The following is a 22,316-nucleotide window of genomic DNA, read 5'->3' as shown; positions in this document are numbered from 1 at the left end:
GTATAACCTCCCTAATTTGGAATTTTCAGATTTCCTGTCCACTGAATTAGTTTCCAGCTGTCCCTCCTATCTAGTTAAAGCCTTTTTCCTGTAACACAGAAAACTAGTGTCTATTCTATAGAACAGGGTTATGTAGCAGCAAAGTAATCTAATTGCTTCCCAAAGCCGCAAAGGGAACAGCAAGAGAAGGTTGCTGTGTTGGTGTATGTATGCCCACTTGGTTTATTTGCTTCATTTTTTTGTAAATGTGTTTTTAAAATTAAAAAACATTAATGTAGAGTGCATTCTGGGTCATACATTTTTCTGCACGTTGATTATTCCTTTTTTCTACACAGTTGTTGCCTCTCATGATTTTAATAAATGCCACTTTCACTCAGTCTTTCAGCTGCGCTTGAGAAGCAACAATACAAGTGGCTCCTGAGCATATGCTCTAATAATACAGTCTACTGCTTGAACTGTGGTGCACTAATGAAGGCAAAAATAGTTAGAAACAAGAATATAACTGCCATATATAAAAGAGAATATTTTATACACGATCTTTTGGAATTAAGTGCTTATACAGGAAGGGTATTCTACTTATGTGGAATATACTTAGAATCTGAAAGGATATATTCATATGAAGGGGAGAAAACTGGTAGGATGAATGTCAGATTTAAATAATCAGCTCAAAAATCTTGTTATATAAGAAGGTATAATGAAGTTACATCTAAGAGGTCAGAAAGTATTCTGATAAAGTTAAGGCTGAAATTAAGTTAGATCTTTCAAAGCATATTGAAGAAAATATAAAATATTCTCATAAAAGGAGGAGAAAGAAAGAAGTGGGGTTACTCTGCTCAGGAGAGCGAGCCAAAATTAGGCAGTGTCTAAAAATAATTCCAAACTCTGGTTAATACTTTACTCAGTTTTTGCTATGGCTAGCTATAATGAATGCTGAATGGAAGGTGGGATGGATAATCAGAGTTGGGAAATAGGAAATTATTTTTCTGTATGGAGAGCAGACTGAAAAGTGGGGACTGTGTTCAATCTAAGAACCTGGACATATTTGTCACACTCATCCATCAGAGACTTCTGAAAGAATCTGGACATTAGAGATCTGTAGCCAAGATTCTTACTGGAACTAATATCAGAGGTGGTTCAGTATAACTGGAGAGAATAGCAAATGCAATCTTTAAGAAAGCAAGCAGTAAGAAGATGATCCAGGCAGCTGTTGGTTTATTGTTCTGACTGCATCTGATTTCAGCAGTATGCAGTGTCTTCAAAGCAATTTTGAAGAAAATTTACCTTATTTTTTTGTAATAATTACTCAGTGTAGATTGTCTTAGATATGAGAGCCACCTTCTAAAAACTCATTTTCTTTAAAACAGAAAAATAAGTTAGGCTGTATTGCCTGCCATACCTATTTACTTAAACTTTTTTTAAAAAGCCAAGGGTAAAAAAGCACAAAAGCAAATGCTGATAGAAAGTACATTTTAAGATGCATCTGACCCTCTCCTGTCACTTTCTGCCTTTCTTATTTATCATCTTATACTCTCTTGTTCAATGGGACAGGGAACTTGTTCTTGGGGAAATAATGATGTTGAAAAGAGTTCTTGCCTATCTAATATTTAAGGAAGGGTGACAATGCCTTATCTTTGACAGTTTGGTGGTAGACAGTAAAAAGTGGAAATACTTGTTCGGAATGCTATTATTTGATCTTTATTATTATTAAGGATTTTGCTTGGCTCCTTTTTTTTTTTTCTTTCCTGTTTTTAGCTGCTAGGGCTGTATGCCTTTCCAACTTTGCCACATCCCAGTTTTTAATTCATGTGACAGATACCTGCATAGTGAGAATTCTGCCTCCAAATTCTTTATAACAATAAAGTGCAGAGGAAAGAGGTTATTAGGCAAATATCATGCAAGAATACAGTGAAATTTATTCAGATCATTAAATATTTTGTACTTCTGTGCCTTTTCCTTTGTTGTCTCATGATTATTCTTACACTCACAGTAAAAAAGTAATTTAAGAAAGATGTGTAGCTTATGTGAACACTTGAAAACATTGCTTTAAAACTCTGTATACAAACATCAAGTCTTGATGGATTTTAGAAGTCCACATAAACCATCCTGTGTGCTATAAACAATAAGAATTACTTGTTTTTTTCTCTGTAAGAAGAGAATGGTGTCATGATGCAATGGCTTAAAGTGCTTGCCTTTCTATAGAAAGAATTTATATTTTTAATTAGTTCTTTCAGCAAGTGTGTACTTTAGAATATTCTAATGATTTGCTGAGTTGTTAATTAGGGTAATGTGTATTACTATGAATGTGTATTCATGAAAAAGGCAGAAGTGAAAGGAAAGTTCAATTCCCAATTACATTTTTCTGCCTCACAAATTAAGTGGTAATTTGGTATAAATTACTAGTATGAAACCTCTTATCTTACAGGCCTCATATCTATCAATCTGCAACTTAATAATTGCTTTTTTCTTTAACTTGACATTTTTATTTTATTCCTCTTAATAAACTGCAAGGCCTGTCTAACATAGTTTGTGTGTGTGTGTATATATATATATAAATAAAATGTGATTATATAGTCTTTTAGTTCTTCCATAATTTAAAATATTTTTAATGAATTTTGGGGGTGAATATTTGGTGACTCCATGTGTGTTTCTTTATGGGGAAATATGTTGCTGGCTAAATATTTCTGCCTTGGAAGTAGTTGAGATGTGCATCAGATTTTATGAGAATGAACATTAAAAAGTGGCTGAGAAGTTAGAAAAGCTTTTCTGCGGTAAGATTGTCAAGGGTATTCTCGCAATTAGCTTATGTGCCTTCTTGCTGCAACTCAAAATGAATGACTTTTGCAGTGTTGTCTTAAGTAGATTTCTCGTGGTGATATCTGAGATTCTGGTGTTGAATATATCATGAGTCATTTGATTAAAATAGTGCTACTTAAGATTTATTCTCATCAAAACTGCTGAGGATCCTCATCATTCTGTCAGTCCTTTTCAGATTCCTAAAGAAATAATTTGTACCATGGTAAAGCTTTATGTTGCAGATTCATTTATGATAACACCAGTATAGTTTCTAGAGATTTCCTTACAGCTATTACACTTAACGGATAATTTTACCCTATGCTGTATGTAAGGCTGTAGTAAGTGCTGTTAATATGCTACTAGTATTCTGCCACTTAAGATGCATTATTGTGTGTTTTTATAAAGTGTGATTAAAGATACAGGTAGCAAAGTGTTAAAATCTAGGGGCCTTTATTTTGATTTAGCTTAAGTTTCTGTTCTCCCACATTTGATAAAACTACCATTTTCCAGGAACCTAAGGAAACTTCTGTATAATGCTCTAAAGCAGGCTTCTCAGAGAGGCACAAGGAAGTTCAGTGCTAAGTTCCAGCTGAAAATCAGTGAAAACTAAGGGGCTGCTCCCTCAAGCAGTTGAGAAATGCAAGCTAAGGCTATTCCTAAGTGCTGTTTTTGTTCTATGTTAGTAGAATGCAGAAGTGTTATCTACATTTTTAGAGAAGTAACTCCTTAAAAAGATGAACTTACTGCTTTTGGAAGCAGTTCTTGAAAACCAGTGCTTTCAGCAGGAGGGGTCTGTTTTTGAGATGCTAAAAATAAACATCCAATATTGGAAAGTAGGTTAATAACATTAAAATTGTGTATATGCATGACAGTATTACTTTGGTCACAATATTTTGGTCTGTATAACCTTGATTCAGACCACTTCTGCACATCATGACAGAATTTATGACCCATAACTATTTTACTAAAGTAATTTTTTATATCTGTGGTTATCGATTTCTTGATAACCAGTTGGTGACCATAACTACATAACTACTCATAACTACAATTAGAGTTGAGGAATGCAATATAATACTGAACATCTTGAAAAAAATTGTCTCCCAAAGTAGAAAGATATGTTTACACTAACCTATTCTGACTCTTATTTGCCATTCTTGAGAGAGTTGTTGTGAAAACTTCTTTTATGAAAGCTCTTATTGAGAGTCATGGGTTCTGTAAAGAAAGCAAGCATGATTCCTTAGGGTTTGATGAGTCAGGTTGAGAACTTCTTACAAAGGATTGTTCATTATGTGAGCAAAACCACTTCTGTATACTGAATAAAGCAGATCTTGGTTGTAGAAAAAAAATCAATGTCATTTGGTAATTTAAAACTCTCTATTACCTGTCTTGAAAAAAACAGGATAAATCTGGAATTACATGTAATTACTTACTGGGAGCAGTGTATGCTATAGCATTTTTAAAGACCGACTAAATTTGAGTGTCTTGCATCAGGACAGTATACCCTGTCTAGTGTATTTACAGGTTTGAGATGCTCGAGCATTCTTTTTGAGAAACCAGTGTGAAGATAATTAGAGGTTGGACGAAACATCTAGCTGATGCAGTTTTCTGTCTCTCGTGATGGCTTAAGGAGACCTTACAAGAACACGGAGAAGGCATACAGCGGTGTTCCTTAGTGAACTTGTAGCAGCCTGCAGTTTGGGGTCTGCCTGAGCCAGAGATTCTCTTCTGTGTTTAGCAACACTTGGTATACTTTCCTCTCCCACAAGGATTTATATAATCTTCTTGAACTTGTCTACGTTTTTGACATCTGCAGCATAATGTAACAGTAGTTCCACAGCTTAACTGCGTATTTGTGCATTTTGGGCAGTTCTTAATCTTGATACCAAATGATTTTGTTTGTTACCTTAGTTAATTTCTAAAAGTAATAAAAAATTGTTCTTTACTTACCTTCATATAGTTTTTTATTTTTAACTGTCTAGCATCATAAGTACTTTACTTTTTCAGAAAAAAAGTCTTAAGTGTGTTTAGTTGCCTTCATAATGAAAAAAATTCTTTTATGCTTTTATGTATTTTTTTAATGTTCTCTTATACTTTTTTTTTTCTGATGGGGGGGTGGTGGAGCTGGGAACAGAAGAGAGGAGAGATTGAAATAGTGTGCATCACTCAAGATAGGACCACACAAAGTTTTCATACAACCGTGTAAGGGATTTCTGCTTTTGTGTTGAAGGCTTGGGGGACAGTACATATGTGTTATTTTTTCCCTTCAATACTTTCCCTGGAGTTCTACTGTTCTATTTACATATTGGTTTACCACTGGTGTTTTCTAATAAGGTTTTTGTGGTAAGTCCAGGTATTTTATTTTTTTCCCTTGATTATAACACTGTGTACATTTAATTGTTATCCTGCTTCATGTGGATTACTCATTTACCTATTTGGAATCTTACCTGCCATTTTATTTTTCAGCTACTTAATATTTTGATACTGTGGTACAGTTTTCAGTGTCAGCTTTGATTTCTGTTGTACTGGATAATCTACTAAACCAAGAAAATTGTCTTCCTCACTGTTCATATATGACTGAATCAAGCAGAGTGAATTCTTTTGTTGACCTCCTTTCACTGAAAAAGCTGAATATTTTTAACCTTTTGGGTTTTTTTGACTGCTAATACAGTTCCTCATTCATCAGAGGACTCTGCGCTCATGACTGTTCAGTGTTTTTAAGACCCTTTTGTAAGGGAACTTGTTAAGTACCTTGGAAATATAAATAAGTCAACCATATCATTGTTCCTTACTCCTGATTCTTTTGAGCAATTATTAATATAAATAATTATTACTGTCTTCAAATGTAACACATTTGTTCACATAGTATCCTGTTTGTATATCTGCTAATTCTGACATTTACTGTTTCTACAGGTTTGCCTAGTAGAGGTATCAAATTTCCTTCTGTACAGTTCCCAGGAGCCCTTTTTATTAAAAAAAAAAAAAGGGGGGGGGGGGGGGGCGGGGCAAAAAAAAAAGTCTACACTTGCCACTTATTACTCCAGTATGGAGTGTATTTTTAACTGGATATGAGAATAAAACACAATAGATTCAATGATTTACAACTCTGGAAATGCTACCTTTTGGTCCTGGTGACTATTTCTTTTACTGTTTTTGTTCAGAAACCTTTCTTCTTGAGATAATTCCTCTAGTTTACTCTCAGTTTAAGTGCAGGAACTTAGAATGTTCTTATGGGCTAAATACTGATGGGAAGAATTCATTGGCTTTTCTATGGGTTTTTAGAACTTCAGTGCTATAAAACCAGTAATGAAAGCATGTAAGTTGTGCAAATATGGGCAAACTATTTTAAGGTCAAAAAGTAACATCTTTCTTGCTCCAGACTCTTGCTAAATTCTAGGTGTGGGAGTTTTAGGTTATTACAAAGGAAGAAATCAGCAGTGTTTAAATTTGTTTTAAAATACTGAAACTATTTTCCCCACTCTTGTTGTATGTCATTAAGCTTGTTTGGTTGAAATTTTGCTCAGAAAATCTCAGTCTGAAACAAAAGAAGTGTTCTGGAAGATTGTAGCCGGAGTGCTTACTGTTTACCATAATAATGAACAATTGAAAATAGTAATGGTATCAGCCAGACCTGTAGTATGAGTACATGACTTTCTTTTTTTTTTTTTTCCTCCCCATTTTTTCTTTTTTTAAGCCTATGGGAAAGTGTTCCTAGTAAGGAAAGTAAGCGGCCATGATGCTGGAAAGCTGTATGCCATGAAAGTACTGAAGAAAGCAACAATAGTTCAAAAAGCCAAAACAACTGAGCACACAAGGACAGAACGACAAGTGTTGGAGCACATTAGGCAATCACCATTTTTGGTCACGTTACATTATGCCTTCCAGACAGATACAAAGCTTCATCTCATTTTAGGTGAGTAGCTGTCAAGACTCTAGTCTTGTGTTAAAAAAAAATAATATATATCTGCCCTTTTATCTCAATGTTTTGTAGGTTGGTTTTTTTTTCATGTGGTTTTTCGTACTGTATTTGGAGATTGCATGAGACACCATATAGGAAGTAAAATACTGTTAATCTTCAACAAACAGAAAATCCACAAACACAGACACTGAAGTTCAGTGTGCTACTCTGACTTGGAGGTGGGAGGAAGTATTATCAGTGACTTATGTGCAGCAAAAAATGTATCTGACCTTAAGTACCTAAATCAGAGAAATACTTTCTTGAACTTACCTAGAAGATGAAATTTTGATTTGCACTTTTTAAACCATTATTATATACTTCATTAGTTTTCTACAGACTTTCAAACTGCTACCATGAATGAAAAAGTTCTTAATTTGTATGAATGCGGGCATTAAAGTGATTCCATTTCTTTTTCTTTACATGCTGCCTTTGTGTATGTGGCACAGAGGTTATTGGTAAGGAGGGACGACAAACACGACTTTGTTACTGGGATTAGTTGGTAGGAAAGAAGAAAAAAAGTACAGAAATATTTAAACAGCAGAAAGCCCTATCGTTCAAACATGCTGCAAGTTTCACTCTAAGAACAGTTGTATATTGTCCTCAATGTGATTAGTGTTTTTGAAATGTCATCTGTCTGAGAGGATAGGGCTACCTGTCACTATGCTGATGAGTTAACATGCTGTTTTAGCAGTGAAACGCTGCAAACTACAAGGTCATAGGAGGCAGGGCTTTTTTCTGAACAAATGCACTTATAATGTGGGCCATGACAGTTAATGGTTGTGCTTTTGTTTATTTCTGGTCAGATTTCTTACAGCATTGGGATTTACAAGTTGTTGTTATGGTTTCCTGCTGTAAAATGCTGGTGAAAATACTTGTATTGTGAATCCGTTTCTTGTTTTATGCTTTGTGATACATCATTTCAGTAAGTTCTACCAGTAACTTTCATAAATCTCCATTTATGAGATATGCTTGATAATGAACTACTGTATAGCAAGCCTTATTAGGATGTTCTTCATTGCACTTATGTCCTTACCATTTTGCTTTCCATTTTGATGTGGAGAGCCACATCTCTATCTGTGGCATTTGCAAGGCTGTCAGAAGACTGATCAGAAGCTTTCTTAGGGTTTTCAACTAAGATAAAACTTTTGCATGTGTGTGTTTCTCTATTCCCTACCATTATCCTTTTTCAGGACATCAACATTTTGCTGAAAGACACTGAGGGTAAGGAGTTAAATTCATTTTGCTTTGTTCCCCAGTTTCATTGTCTTTGAAGAGTCCTGCCTTTCTGAGGAAGATGAAGGTTTTTTCCTGATAATGAGAAACACTTCAGGAGCTAGAAAAGAATATTAAAATCAGCTTTCAGCCTTACTGCTCCAGGAAGCATTTGCTGCCAAAACTTTGTTATGAAACCATTTGACCTTTGAGTATTTGAGATACTTGCATGTTTCAATTTTTGGATATTAAGAGGCAATTCACACATTTCTGTGCTGAAAGTAGAGCTTGGTTTGTAAGGCTTGGTACCACTCTTAGTTTAGAAAAGTTTTAACCTTTCAGATCAGCAGCAAATTTTGTTTGGTATATAAAGATGGATTTTTAAGAAAATTACAAACAATTTTAAAGACTGCTTACTTGGAGTATTTAAAAAAACTGGAAAATGAATTAACAGTTTCATGCTTGGATGCAGAATACATTTTTGTAGTGAATTATTTGAACATGTAGGTGGTCTTTTAATTGAAGTACAAGTTTTGCAATTTCTTTTAGCTCATAACTTCCTTTTATTGAACCTTTATTAACAGGCTGATTTAGATATTAAATTAATAATGTTATTAATGTTATATAAATCTACACCACTGGCTGTCAATTCTTAGGAAGATGTTCTGTGCTTATACCTTAGTTTTAGATACTGCAGTGGGGAGCTCAAGCTTAAATGGGGTATTCACTAGATTCCTTTTGAAAATGGGAGTTGTAAATTAGTAAGGATTCTTACAGAGTCCTCTGACTAGGACATTAAAGAAATGTGTAAAGTATTGTCATGGACTGGAAAATGCTAGAGACAAAGTTAGAAATATATAGATAGCTTTGATTCCTTGATGTTAACTTTTAATAATTACGATAATCATATTTTAATTTTTTGGTTTTACATTATTGATTAATAACAGAAGAATATTGAAAGATTAAATGAGACAAAATGTGAACATGTATTATAAATATTATAGTACTATTATTTAAATCAGATAGTTTTAGGTAGAGTGCAGTTTAGATCCCACTAGAAATATTTTTAAAAACCCCAGCAAACCAAAACAAAAAACACCTCATACCAAAGATGGATGTAGTTACCTAAAAATAAATATATAGTAATAGCGAAATTTAGGTGACAACAATAATTAGAAGGTCAGAAAAAACTTTATATAAAGGCAAAATTAAAAAGCTTGGCATCATAGTCTCATAAGAGTCAGAGGAGGGAGCCTAGGAGTTCTGAAGAACCTTGCATTGCAGATAGTACAAACTGGGCATATGCTCACCATAAAAAGATGTTATGGTGATGTTTAAAGCAAGAAATGCAAAGCTAATGTATAATTAAAGGCATTTTGGTTTGGTTTTTTGCTTTCCCACAAAGCCTACATGAATCCATTCTCAGATTATCAGCTAGGGCCGGAAAGGTCCTATTTTCCTTCTTTTTTAGCAGAAAATGGGGCTAATTTGTGGGGTTTTAAAAAATACTTTTAATCACTTTTTGTAACAGTGGAGATGTCTTCTACCTAATATGGCCTAAAGCTAATTTATAATTCCATTGGGCTTTGCACCCTCCCTGACCAAAGAAACCCAAACTGTTTGTTGCAAGTTTTTTACGTCTCATTATGTAAGTCTTTGTAAATCAGTCCTCTGATCTAGTTTGGGAATTTGTGTTTCAGAGACTTCTGAATTTTTGGAGAAACCAATCTCTGCCTTTTTTTTTTTTGTACCTAGTTGAACTTGGTCTATGAGTAACGTGTCATTTCAATTTCAAGAGGCTTTAGAATTGGAGCCTTGGTGCAATATTTAATACAATTCTTTGCTGTCGAGTTATATAGTCTTAGAATTTAGTCTGGAACAAGTGCAAACATGCAGCTGCATTTCTGCCAGATTTCCAGAATACAGGGTTTGGAGTTGATTCCAGTTTTTAGGTTAACTTTAAGCTGTCATTGAAAGAACAAAGTATTGTATCAATGTGAGTACTGGTTCTATGGAATGCTTGTCACAAGAGGTTAATCTACTAATACTTAAAACAAACAAAAAACCCCAAATTCCTGAGCTGTCAGATGAAGTTTATATTGAAGTAATTGATAATATTCCCCCACCCCACCCCCATTGTCAGTGATGCATTTGATCTAGCATCAAGAATTCGAAGGCTGGTTGTTTCATTGGGCTTTGGTTAATGTTATAACCTGAATAGAATTAGGCTTTTTCTGCCACTCCTGTGGCAGCTTTGATTTGTATGTCACAGTCCTTAGAACAGTGCTTGGGAATTAAGCTTTTACTGGTACTAAGTTAGCAGTTCTGATTAGAAAGATTTTAAAAATTTATTTCTGTTACCTTTTTCTCCATGATTAGAATGCTGAGATTTTTTTGGAAGAAAGCAGTTGTAAAATGTGGATTATTTATACTTTTTTATAATTTTGATATGCTTACTGATCTTCGTAAATCTTCCTTGCGTTGTTTGTTTCTGGTAATACTCCTTCCCAAACAGAGAACTGGAAAACTAAAAAGAGGAGACAGATCAAAATATCTGTAAATTGTATATATGATTTATCCTTCAAAGTATTAACTTAGGAAAGGATTGGACTTTTTTCATGGATTTGTGTATTATACCAATGAATCTGTAGAAAACACATGCAAGAAAATATTGAGTAAGATGTCTTGGGGCATGTTCCCTGCTCTGTACATGTAGACCTGAAATACAGTATGGGGGCTATGGGCTTTGAAATTAATGCCTTTAGTGTACACTGCTAGCATAAACAGGTCTAGATCTAAAATGTGTTTGTGTTGCAGTGGAGCTCTGTCATAATAATTTTTTCCCCCTCCCTGAATGTGAGAGAACCCTTGTGTCATAGCCTGCAAAGGATGAAAAGTGTGGTTTTCATGTCAGAATGTATGTGGAAATAATCTCCTTCAGTGAGTTTTGCCATTAAAGTTCCCCTTGCAAAGAGTATGATTTGTAATTGTCCATAGTTTATTATTTCACCAAACAAGTTTTCTGAATTGCCTTTCTTTAAGTTAGTCTGCCTTGTTGCTTTTAAGTATTTCATTAGTGTACAAGTATTCAGTTTGTAGATATCATTTGTACTACTTACTTTTCATATTCCTAAACAATGAAAAGTCTGATTTTGCAAAAAATAATCTTTATAATTTGGGAATATTTGAGGCTATTTTATGGGTTTGCTGCTTATTTAAAAGTTGGTTGTGTTCTTCCATCAGTCCTTTAAGGAGGAAATTGAGTATTGTACAATGTGATGAAATATTACTGAATTATAATAAATAACATCTGATCCCAGAACATGTTATTTAATAACTTGCAAAGTACCTATTAATATTACACTAAGAAAATTAAGTTGTCAGAAAGTGAAATTAAAAGGTTATTTGTTCTACTTTTTAGACTACATAAATGGAGGAGAATTGTTTACTCATCTGTCGCAGCGAGAAAGATTCTCAGAAAATGAGGTGCAAATTTACATTGGGGAAATTGTTTTGGCACTTGAGCATCTCCACAAGGTAAAGTAACTTTATTCTACTGCTCATTTTGTGGAACTGCAACTGTATTCTTTTCACATCATATAAAGTTAGTGAGGAGAACTTATTTTTTAGATTGCTTTAAATTCAAAGGAACTTGTCTATTTTGTCTGCAGTGTGAAGTGTTGTTATTGACAAATGATTGTTAATTTATAGTAATCCTTATGAAATGGTGTATGTCAGTAAAAATAACTTGTAGTCAGTATGAACAGGGTTGGGTTGCACTATTGTTCAGTTCTCCTTGGTTTGATACAATTAAACAGCAGAGATCTGAAATTTTGATATAACTTGTAGATATGAAAAGTGTTATGGTTTTCAGAGGTAGTAAGTAGATTTGTAGACTATTACAAAGCATGTATGGTCTAGAACATATGACAGAAGCATCCATTTTCATTCTTAGTGAAAGCTGAACTGAGTTTTGCACACCACAGCAAGTATTCAGTCACTTTTAGATTCAAGGGATATAGTATGTCCTTTAAATTTAAAGACATTAATGCACAGTGTAGTTTCTGAAAATTTTAAAGTCTTGCAAAGGTATTTCTTCAAACGCATTTTTAAACTGTTCTTTTTGAGGTGCAACTTTCAGGTATCAGATTACCTTCATATTTAAATGGATTCAACTGTCTCATTGGTGTGGTAATGCTGATTTGGAAACAGCTTTTTTTTAATGTTCTGTTTGCAGTTGGGGATTATATATCGGGACATAAAACTTGAGAATATTCTCCTCGATTCTGATGGCCACGTGGTGCTCACAGACTTTGGTCTGAGTAAGGAGTTTCTTACCGATGAGGTGAGTATTTGAGTCTTCAGTAAGTGTGGACAGAATCCAGCAAGATCAAAGTTAGGTTCTGTCTGATTGAAATCAGAAACCCATTTGAGAGGGGAGGAAAAACTGCCTACTAGATTCTTAATTCATAGAACAAAATCTAGTAGTCTGTTTTACTGCGTTTTGAGCTTTCAGTTCATTTGTCTTTGGTCTGCCAGTGTTGTCAGACACGTCTGTCTGTTCTAGTTTTCCCTGAAATGCCTTCATGCACCCTTCTGCTGCCCTTTATCTGAAAAAGGAGAGATCCGCATAAGTCTGAAAAGCCGCTAATGTTATAATTTTCAGATGCCTTGTTAAAAACTTGACTGTGCTAATACTTTGCAGTGACTAGGCAAATGGTATGCTATGACTCTTCTTTCTGCTAATAATAATTAATGTATTATTATCTTGTCTTTCTCATGTCTTTGTGTCACTTGATAAGTTTAATTGCAAGCTTTTAGGATAAAAGCTTATCTCTTATTAAATACATGCATAGTATCTAACATAGTGATCTCTGACTGTTGATGTTGGTTGATAATTATTTGTAAAGTACAGCTTTATGTCCAAATACACTTTTTAGATTTCAGAGTGTTGAAATTGCACAGGCTTTTACTTCTAAGAGAATTTAAAAATGGCTGATTTTTTGCTTTCACATCAGGTACAGGGGTATTGAAATCTGGGATTGCAGATCTGAAAGTCTTTGTTAGAAGCAGCAGAAGGGTTTTCTAAAAATAGATAACTGGTAGTTTCCTCTAGAATATTTGCATTTCAAATGGAGTCTGGTAGGATTTGGGAGGTACCATTTTAAGAGCTATGAAATGTTACTTTCTGAAGCAGGGAAATAGTGCAGATAATATCAGTATATTCATTTTAAATTACGGCATGAAACCAAGGGGAGGTTCAACTGGCATGACAAGGGATTAGCAGCAGCTTGCCAGACCAGTGCAAGAGAGGAAGTACAGAGAGATGCAGTTTTCAGCAGGAAGGAATGATGGTAAAAGGTGTGGCTAGGGAGAGTAGGACCTCCTCAGAGTTGTGAGAGAAGCTGTGTTGGGCACAAGAGACAAAGTACATGGAATGGTATTACTGCACTGATGTGCAAGAACGGTCTTGAGCCTTTGAGCTGAAGTTGAATGAAGGTGAAATTTTCCCTGTAATAAAGAAGGTCCTGATTCATTATGATGTTCTTAAGACTTAAAACAGATGGTTTTAGGAAATATACTCGTTTCTTATTTATGCTCACCTTTGGAATGTCATTTACAAGCAGTGCAAGGAAAGGGGAGGACTTGGGGTCAGCATCAGAGATGCCTGTCTGCTTTTCCCACACTCTGATTTGATTCCTCTTTCTCCAGTCAAATAAAGCAGTCTTGCTGCTTGGTCATTTAATGTGGTTCATCTGACTCTAATCCATTCTGTTTTCAGTATATACCTCAGAAGTCTCTTAATTTAACCTTTTTTTCCCTTTTTCTCATATTCTTTTTCACATTTTATATTTGTCTTCCCTGTCAGAAAAGCTCAACATTTCTGTTATTTCTTTTAAGGAAAAAAGTAATTGCTTTCCAAATCTAAGAAATTGTCTGCACTTGACTAGTTTTCATGTGTGTTATTGTAATTTAGCTACTGATCCTAAACATGATTAGAATGATGCATTTACACATAGAAATTGATATTTCATACTATTTTATCTGTAGACAATTCAGCTACTACTAGAACACTTGCAATTTGCATTACAAAAGATACTTAACTTACGCTTCTGAACTAATGTACTTACAAGAGGTAAATTTTCCCTGTTTAACTGCATAGCTTTGTTTAAGTTCATTGGGTAGCACTTTTAAATAAAATTTCACAACTTCGTGAATCAGATGTAGCATTTGCAATTTAATCAGAGCAGTATGCTTTCTTTTCTCCCCCTTTCTTCACGCTTCTTCCCTGGCGCACCCTGCTTTTTGCAAGAACTTTGCATTTAGAAAGTATACTTATCCAAGTGGAATTTATTCTAGTAACCTCCCCCCTCTTTAGACTGTATTTTCTGAAAAAAAGATATATTTAGGTTAAAAATGTATAAAAATCATCAGCAATTACAAGCATGTATCATGTTTAGAATTCTTATCCGAGAGAATTCTTTACCTTGTATTTATGAATTTTGGATGGTTTTGTAGTTAGGGATTCTTGCTAGGAAACATCATAGTTCAATGTTTTCATTATCCCTGCTTTAATCCGATGGTTGTTAAATATTTCCAGGTACCTGAGCAAGTATAGAAACTAATAGAAGGTGTTTTATAATAAAAAGTGTGTACTATTTCTTGACTATAATAACTATAGCAGATTAATTGGCTTGTCAGCAATGAAGAGGTGGGAAGCTGCTTTTCCTGGGCATTGTTTGAGTGAAAGGAAGCAAATGCATGTGGCTTCTAGGAAAACCGAAACATAGTGATTCTACCATGCAGCTACTGAAGCATGTGTGTGAAGAGTGTGTTGTCAAGTATCCTCTGTTTTACAATTATTATGTGAAAGTGCTTATAACATGCAAGAATTACAAATCAAAGCTGAAAGCAGTGTGATTTTAAGGGCTCTAAAACATTTTATACTACTGTTTTGCTAAAAACTGAATTTTGTCTTGTACAAGTGAAATGACAGTGTGGTTTTGCCCTTGTAGTATCTTTAAAATTAAGTCCATATGCTTGCATTTGCATGCAAAAAGAAGAAATGACCTGACTGGAATAAAGTAGTTGAATAAAAATGAATTTTCACATAGGATAGGTCAGTATCACAAGGTATTTAGGTATGAAATTACTTCTGATACTCAAATTTTATTTATTATCTCTTGAAGATCTACCATTGGACAAGCCTAACCATAGCACAGGATTAAGTAAGAGATTAAGAGATTGAAATAGCTAGTACCTTTTTAGTATTAAGTTTTACGACATTTGCATTCTTAGTCCTATGATGAATTTAAAGCTAGTCTACTTTTTAAGTCATCTGAGTTGCAAAGAAAATAGGTGTAAAAAAGACAGTTTTTAGCCTTATGTTTTCATGCATCTCAGTTGAGTTCCTGTCTGACTGGGTTGTAGAATATATTTGCACATGACATAAATACAAATTATTATCAGGGTCGGAGGGAATTGATAGAACTGAGACAGACTTTGTAGTGAAACTTCTACAACACTGTTTTGTTCATTGCATAAGTGCGATCACTTTGGTGCTGCTATTTTTTTCAAGGCTCTTGCTAGATTAATGGTTGAACTCTCAAAGGTGTCTTCCAACCTATGATTCTATGATTTCATTTACCTTTAAAAAAACCCAACACCCCTAAGGTGAGTTGTTTGGGTTTTTTTGCCATCTTATTTCTCGTGTAGTATCTTTATCTTCTGGAGTTTTTAATTTTTTTAATCTTTTTTTTTTCCCCCTCACATTTCCTTTATTTCTGTAACTACACTAAAAATCATACTTCACTATATATGGAGACCTTTATATCCTAGAAAAAATAATCTGAACACATTCATTGAATTATGTAGTAATAATCTATTTTATTGGACCATGAGTAACAATTAACTTTTTTCTTGTTGATTAAATTCCACAAGTATGCTTCCAGAGTACAGTGAAATGCTCAGTTCTTCTGCATTAGTGCATTTCTTCTGCATTAGCTTGTTTATTTTGAAGCTTTTTGTGTTTGCTTAATGAAGCTTGAGAAAAATTACGTAGTGAATACTGAATGTTGTCAGTCTTCAAACAATGTATCTGAGAGCATACAAATACCTTAGTAATAAATATGTAATAGTAGATAGTCTGTATTTAGGGATGATTGAATTGTAAATAGGCCAGTTGGATGGATATTTGGATGTCTGTCTGCATAGAATGAATAGTTCATATACGTTACTGTTTTCCCATCTGAAAATCTCTTGATCAGAGTTGCAGATTTAGTTATAACTGTCAGGTGCTTTTCAGTGTTGAATTGTTTGTTTTATTTATTAGCTGGGTGAGTGAACGTTTTGTTCAGGAAGGAAAATTAATTTTAAAATATTTTAAAGGGAATTTCATTAAAGGAAAAATGATAAAAAGGTGGTTAGCCTGCTGCAGGTTTTGGTAGGTGAAGTAGGAGGAGATTTGTACACATTGCTAGAGCAATTCAAAGGTAGTCCAGAACCAGAGGGAAGTGAGTACAACTTAATTCTTGTTTAGTGCTGTATGAACGGTCATCTCACTTGAGTGACCTGTTAGATTATCTGTGCATTTACCTTTACAAGACCATTTATAATTGTCCAATTAAAGTGGTAATGTCTGGTCTTCAAAATTTGATAGCACATCCTTTGAACATTGCTCGCTCTTTTGCAAAGATGTTAGAATAATCCATGCTGGGGATGACTTACTACATCTGCTTGCATTTTAGTTAATTTTTAGTTAATTGTTCAGTGATGCAGACATCACACAGTCATAAGGGGTAGATTTACATGTCTACAAAGAGTAAAAAGTAAGAAAGAATAAACTGAATAGTGAAGTGTTAGTTGACATATGTTAGCGTTCGTTATAGATCTGTCTGGACAATTAGTTATTGTTTCCCTTATTTTGGAAAAGGACATGAAACAATGGCAAAACCTTTTTGCTTTAATTGGCATACTTCTGTTGGTGTTTTAAGTGTTCTGAAATTGAATATTGAGAACATACCAGGCACTCTAAAGGCACACAATTGAACTGGACTCATTTAATTGCAAAAACAGGTCATCAATGATCAGATGGCTGGCTGCGCCTTAGCCCAGGAGGTGTCCCATTTTCAATGCTTATCACAAAAGATGATTGTGCTTTCTCAGCTTGGAGCAGTAATGCAAAGACTGGATCACAGAATACATTCTGTCCAGACTTTGATGCCAAAATCCCAAAGTGCCATTAAGAATTCATGCAAGTCAGATCATTCATGCAAGTCAGATCATATTTCTTACAGGGACTGCTCTAAGGATACTCTTTTGGTATTGTAAGATGCCACTTAAAAATCACATTTTGGGAAGAAATACTGATCTGTGTGTTAAATAGCCTGGTATCTTCTATTTGATCTATAAAATACTATGTTGCTAGTCAAGTTGGGAAAATTCTTTCTCTGTTTTTCAAGGGAAAACAAAAAACAATGTAACTTCTTGAGGGGAAATGCTGCCATCCTCATTAATTTTTTTTTCTCAGAGATTTTTTTTTTTTACCTCTTGAATTACTGCAAATACTTAACTTCAATGAAACTGGGGCAACCAGGTGTGAAAACCTTAAATGACCAGGAATTTGTGGTGATATGAAAATTAATTTAGAACCAGATGGATTGCTTTTGAGCAAAATTGGCCACTCCTACTCATCTACCTTTTACATGTGGTGCTCTCCAATACTATGAATGTTTATTTTCAATCGCCTATGCATTTTTTTTATATTCTCTTTCTTAAAAAAATAATTTTTGAAGACTTGTCAGTGGCAGCTAGTACAGTTCTTCCCAGAATCAGTACTCTTTTCAAATAGAGGCAAAATTATAAGGTACAAGAAAGAGGATATTTTTCATGTTTTGCTTCATATACCATTCTCTCTTTTGGTACTGTTACCCCTCTCTTATCAAAAAGTGATGTTTCAGAAAACAAGTCTTCCGAAACCTAGATTTTTGAGAAGACCCTAGTACAAAATGTTCATCCAGGATGACAGTGGTTTCATACTTGCATTCTTCCCATACAATTATGTGCTGTTTCTGATTTTTTTTGATATTTTTTTGTCCCTATGGAGCTGAGACTTGTTTTCTCTTGGTTTTTTGCTTTACAAATCCATTATCATGAACTGGTTTAAAGAATTCCTTGCAGAATTGCAGTTGCATTACACTGCGAAAGCAAACATAGCTGTTGTATAAATCAGTGGAAACTGTTTCTTGAACCTCCACTTGACATTACATAACAACATAACCTTGCATTGAGTTATGTTTTTGGGTCACATGTTTCTTGGCTGGCATACAATACCAGGTTTAGCTGTTCTTGCTGTCCCTTTTAAGTTTCTGTTCCAGTGGTAGCTGCTGGCAGGCAAATCTATTCTTCCTTGAAAAATTCAGTAGCCTGATTCCATGTCTGTTTTGGAAGTAGAAGTCATTGGTGTGTCTAGCTCTGGCATGAGTTGTAGTAAAGAACATGGTATTTTGACTTAACTGGCTTCAAGTAGGAACAGCCACCAGGATAGGATTTGTAATTCATTTCAGATGACCTTATATGTTTATTCTTTGAAATGTCATCTCAAGAAGAATTAATAGTTTGATCTACCATATTGCAACCGTTCTTGGTCTAGTCTGAATCTTTTAATTTTGTACTACAATCTTCATTATGATTTTTGTCAAATGCAACAGAGCAGTCCAACTAGTGTACCACTAAACATTTTTCCTGTCTTTGTTCTTCTTCTTTAGTCTTCTACAGAGATCATAGTTTTGGTCCTGAATAGAAGTTACAGCTGCACAAGCAACAGTCTGCAGCTGAGAGATGTTTTGGGTGAAGTTGTACTCTTTTTCTTATGGACAGTTTTAAGTACCCAGTGTTATGTCTGGGTGTTACAACCAAAAAGGTTCCCAAAGGAATAAAAATTAAAAAAAAAAAGTGAGAAAAAGGAAGAAACCACTTAGTCTGGCATGCACTCTGTTGGACCAGACTTTTTATTTCTCATTTTAAGTCTACATCACATCTTTGAACAAGGGGGCTTTTCTGTCAATTTTCATATGTCGTCTTAAGTTGACAGTATTGTTACTCTGGACAATTAAAATGATGAAGAACGTTACAGATCTGATTTGTATGGAAACGGGCTTTTTTCCTGGTGTATTTTTATTTTTGAGGTAAATATCAATAAGATCACTTTCAGATAGGATGACCTCTAGGGTTCACTGAAGGTACGAGGCTTGTTTCTGCATGGAATTTAGGCTTTTCAATCTTTACTTGTGATTTTCCCGAAATGCAAAATCCATGTAGCAGATCAGCTTTTTAGTAGCACCTTTGTGTCCTCTATGGCATTTCAAATTTCCATTTATGACAGTATTCTTTTGATTTATCCTGTGGTCCTGGTTTTCTCAATAAACTTGCCAAGGGACCTCTAATGGCTTGCTTAATCAGTAGCTTATAAACAGTTTGCTGATAGTTGATGTATGAGATAATCTGTGGAGTACTGCTGAACTCTTCAACTGCTTAAGTTCTTCAGTCATAATCTTTCTAGAGGAACTGTGGTTCTTGACTAGTTTGTCAGGGAGCAGCAGGATGGGGAGACTGCTCTCTGCATTACTGTGAGCTAAGGGTGGCAGCAAGGCAGGTGTGGATCAGCAACTCCAGTGGCGGTAAGACAGGCTCAGACAACAGTCCAGTGGTTGTCAGACAAGCTTGTTGTGAGGAGAGAGGCTTGAGGTCAAGCCAGGATTTGAAGTTAGTGGGTCAGGATCTGTGAAGTACACAGCCAAGTACAGGCATACCTGCAGCACAGCTGACACAAGGAATGAAGAATGGGAGCCTGAACTTCTGCTCCCAGCTGAAGGTGGAGGAGGCCCCTGACAAGGTTCCATACAGGTTGCTCAGCTGCACTGTGTCAGTGTTGGTCTTGAGCCAGAGATGCCTTAACCCCTGGAACTGGAGAAGGAGGTTGCACAGCCTGTCAATAAGCTCAGGGCCCTGACATGGTTATACTAGGAGAGTTTTCACCATTTATGCTTGTAGTCAAAAGCTAAGTTATGACTTCCAGAACTCTAATCACATCCACTTGCAGCTGTACAAAATAGCAACAATAATGATACTGTCCCTTGTATTCTAGAAAATTGCTATTTTTTTTAATGTTTCTGATTGATGTTATTTGTTACAGTACCGATAGAGCCCAGGGAAGGTGTAGTTAATGCAACCTGGAAGTTAACTTCGACTTTCTTCCTTTGTTAAAGGGATTTCAAAGACAACTTTGGACTTGAAACATTTGTTTAGAGGTGTAAGCAATTAAGGAAGGTAGTTTTACTCTAGCATATTTTCCTGGGTTAGTCAAATGAAGAGCAACAGTGAGACTTCCCTAGCAGAGGTACAAATACTAGGATCTGTGCATACCTAGAAATGAAATGTTCATAACTACCACTTTGGGCATTTGAGGAGATTAAGGGATGGATTATCAATCTTGTGCATGTCTACAAATATTTTAAGAGCGAGTGTCAAGAGCAGGGGTCCTCAAACTTTTTAACCAGGGGGCTGGTGCGCAGATGAAGTGGTAGGCAGCCCTCTGCGGCTGCTTGGTTTCCCCCCCCAAGCCCCGGCAGAGGGGGAGGGGGGGTGGGGGGTCTGTAAATACTGGGGGCCGGATTGAGGACCCTGGGGGGCTGTATCCAGCCCACGGGCCATAGTTTGAGGACCCCTGGTCAAGAGGATGGGGCCAGCCTCTTTTCAGTAGCGCCAAGCGACAGGACAAGGGGCAACGGGTATAAACTGCAACAGAAGTTCCATCTGAATATGAAGAAAAACTTTACTGTGAGGGTGCCAGAGAACAGGCTGCCCAGAGAGGCTGTGGAGCCTCCTTCTCTGGAGACATTCACAACCCTCCTGGATGCCAGTCTGGTCAGCCTACTCTAGGAGAACGTGTGTTAGCAGGTGGTTGGACTATATGATCTCCAGAGGTCCCTTTCAACCCCAACCGTTTTGTGATTCTATGTTGCAAGAAAATTATTTTATTTGATAACATGTGAAACTCTTTAGGTGGGCCCATACTCATAGTTAAGTCTTACTCCTGAATGCCTGTATCCTTTTTAGCCTTTACTATCCGAATTTGCTTATTTCTCAACTAATTACTTTTTTTCTTCAATGACCTCATAAAAATGGTAGAATGGATGATGTTTCTGTCAATTTCCTAATATGCATTGAATAAATTAAAATAATTACAAGGGAGAGTTTAGTATTTATTGTTTAAAATGTTGTTCCTTGTTAATGAAGAAATTAGTAAACCCATGAAATACAAGGGTCATTTGCCATATTATTGTGGCTGAAGCTGTTCCTATTGTATTGATACTGATGAATATGCACACCAGGAGACTCCAGGAACCTCACAAAACCACATTAGCATTATTCTTCAAGAGGATTGACTACCTATTTAATGTATTTCCAGTACTGTTACCTCTTGTGGCCATTTCTAGTTCTGAATTGGAGTCTGCTTTTCTGCCTTACCTTTTTGAGTGAGACTTCCTGTGGAAGTGTAACATGCAGGTTTCATTTGGGATGACTTGTTCATCACTGGGTGAAGTGTCACACACTATCCTAGTTAGGTATCAGTTAAAAGTATTTATGCAAGATGTGTTGGAACTTCTGCACATTCAATTTAAATTAGTGTCAGGAGCTGTTAAATACTATAATACAAAGCTAGATAGATCTTTTAGGACAGTGTTGCTCTCCTGAGCTATTGTTTTCTACTAAAGCCTTTGTGAGAGCATACTGGGGATGTTTGTTGCCATCACTGAACCTTCAAAACAGTGGTACAATCCATTGTATGCCTTTTGTTAGAGCAGACTGACATTTCTTCTGCTAGACACTTGTAGCTGATGCAAAAGAGAGTACAGATTTCACATGTAATTAAGACCATATGAGAAGTATAGGAGAAGTCATAGAAATTTTTCTGTGGGTTTCCTGTTCAGAATTTATATGAAGCACTAATTTAGAAATAGTTTTTCTTAGGTACAGTTAGTGTATTGATAATCATACCACAAAACAGTCATTTGGGGAACTTCACAAGCAGTTCTGGATTATTCCAATCCTTGCAGTCTGTGACTGTATCCAGCACAATTCACAGCAGTCGTTTTGCAGATACCAGAAATACCTGGCTAGTCCAAATATTGTTGAAGAATCTGCTGTGTGAAGTCACCTTCCTTAGTTTCGTAAAGGCTTGTGTAGCATTCTGTATACCTGGAGATTTTTATACATCAAGGAAATGTTTCCTGGCACAGTTGAAACATGCTATGCTCTGGTCTCATTGAATCATAGAATTGTAGAAAACCCTGAG

General features: G+C 35.4%; 1 protein-coding gene across 6 annotated transcripts in view; it reads left to right on the top strand.

The window, feature by feature from the left end:
• Nucleotides 1–22,316, top strand: part of RPS6KA5 (ribosomal protein S6 kinase A5) — a 78,869-nt gene that overhangs the window by 17,530 nt on the left and 39,023 nt on the right. For 4 of the 6 annotated variants that reach the window (XM_080396703.1, XM_080396707.1, XM_080396705.1 and 1 more), the window contains exons 3-5: nt 6,485–6,703; nt 11,382–11,497; nt 12,198–12,305. In XM_080396703.1, coding sequence (XP_080252829.1) covers nt 6,485–6,703; nt 11,382–11,497; nt 12,198–12,305 — 443 coding nt within the window. Of the gene's footprint in view, nt 1–6,484; nt 6,704–11,381; nt 11,498–12,197; nt 12,306–22,316 lie in introns of those variants that run through there. The other 2 variants (XM_080396708.1, XM_080396706.1) reach the window with 1 other exon arrangement.

The sequence above is a fragment of the Falco punctatus genome, assembly GCF_963210335.1.
Source record: "Falco punctatus genome assembly, chromosome: 7".
NCBI classification, from domain to species: Eukaryota; Metazoa; Chordata; class Aves; order Falconiformes; family Falconidae; genus Falco; species Falco punctatus.
This window is presented reverse-complemented; position numbering and strand designations above follow the sequence as displayed.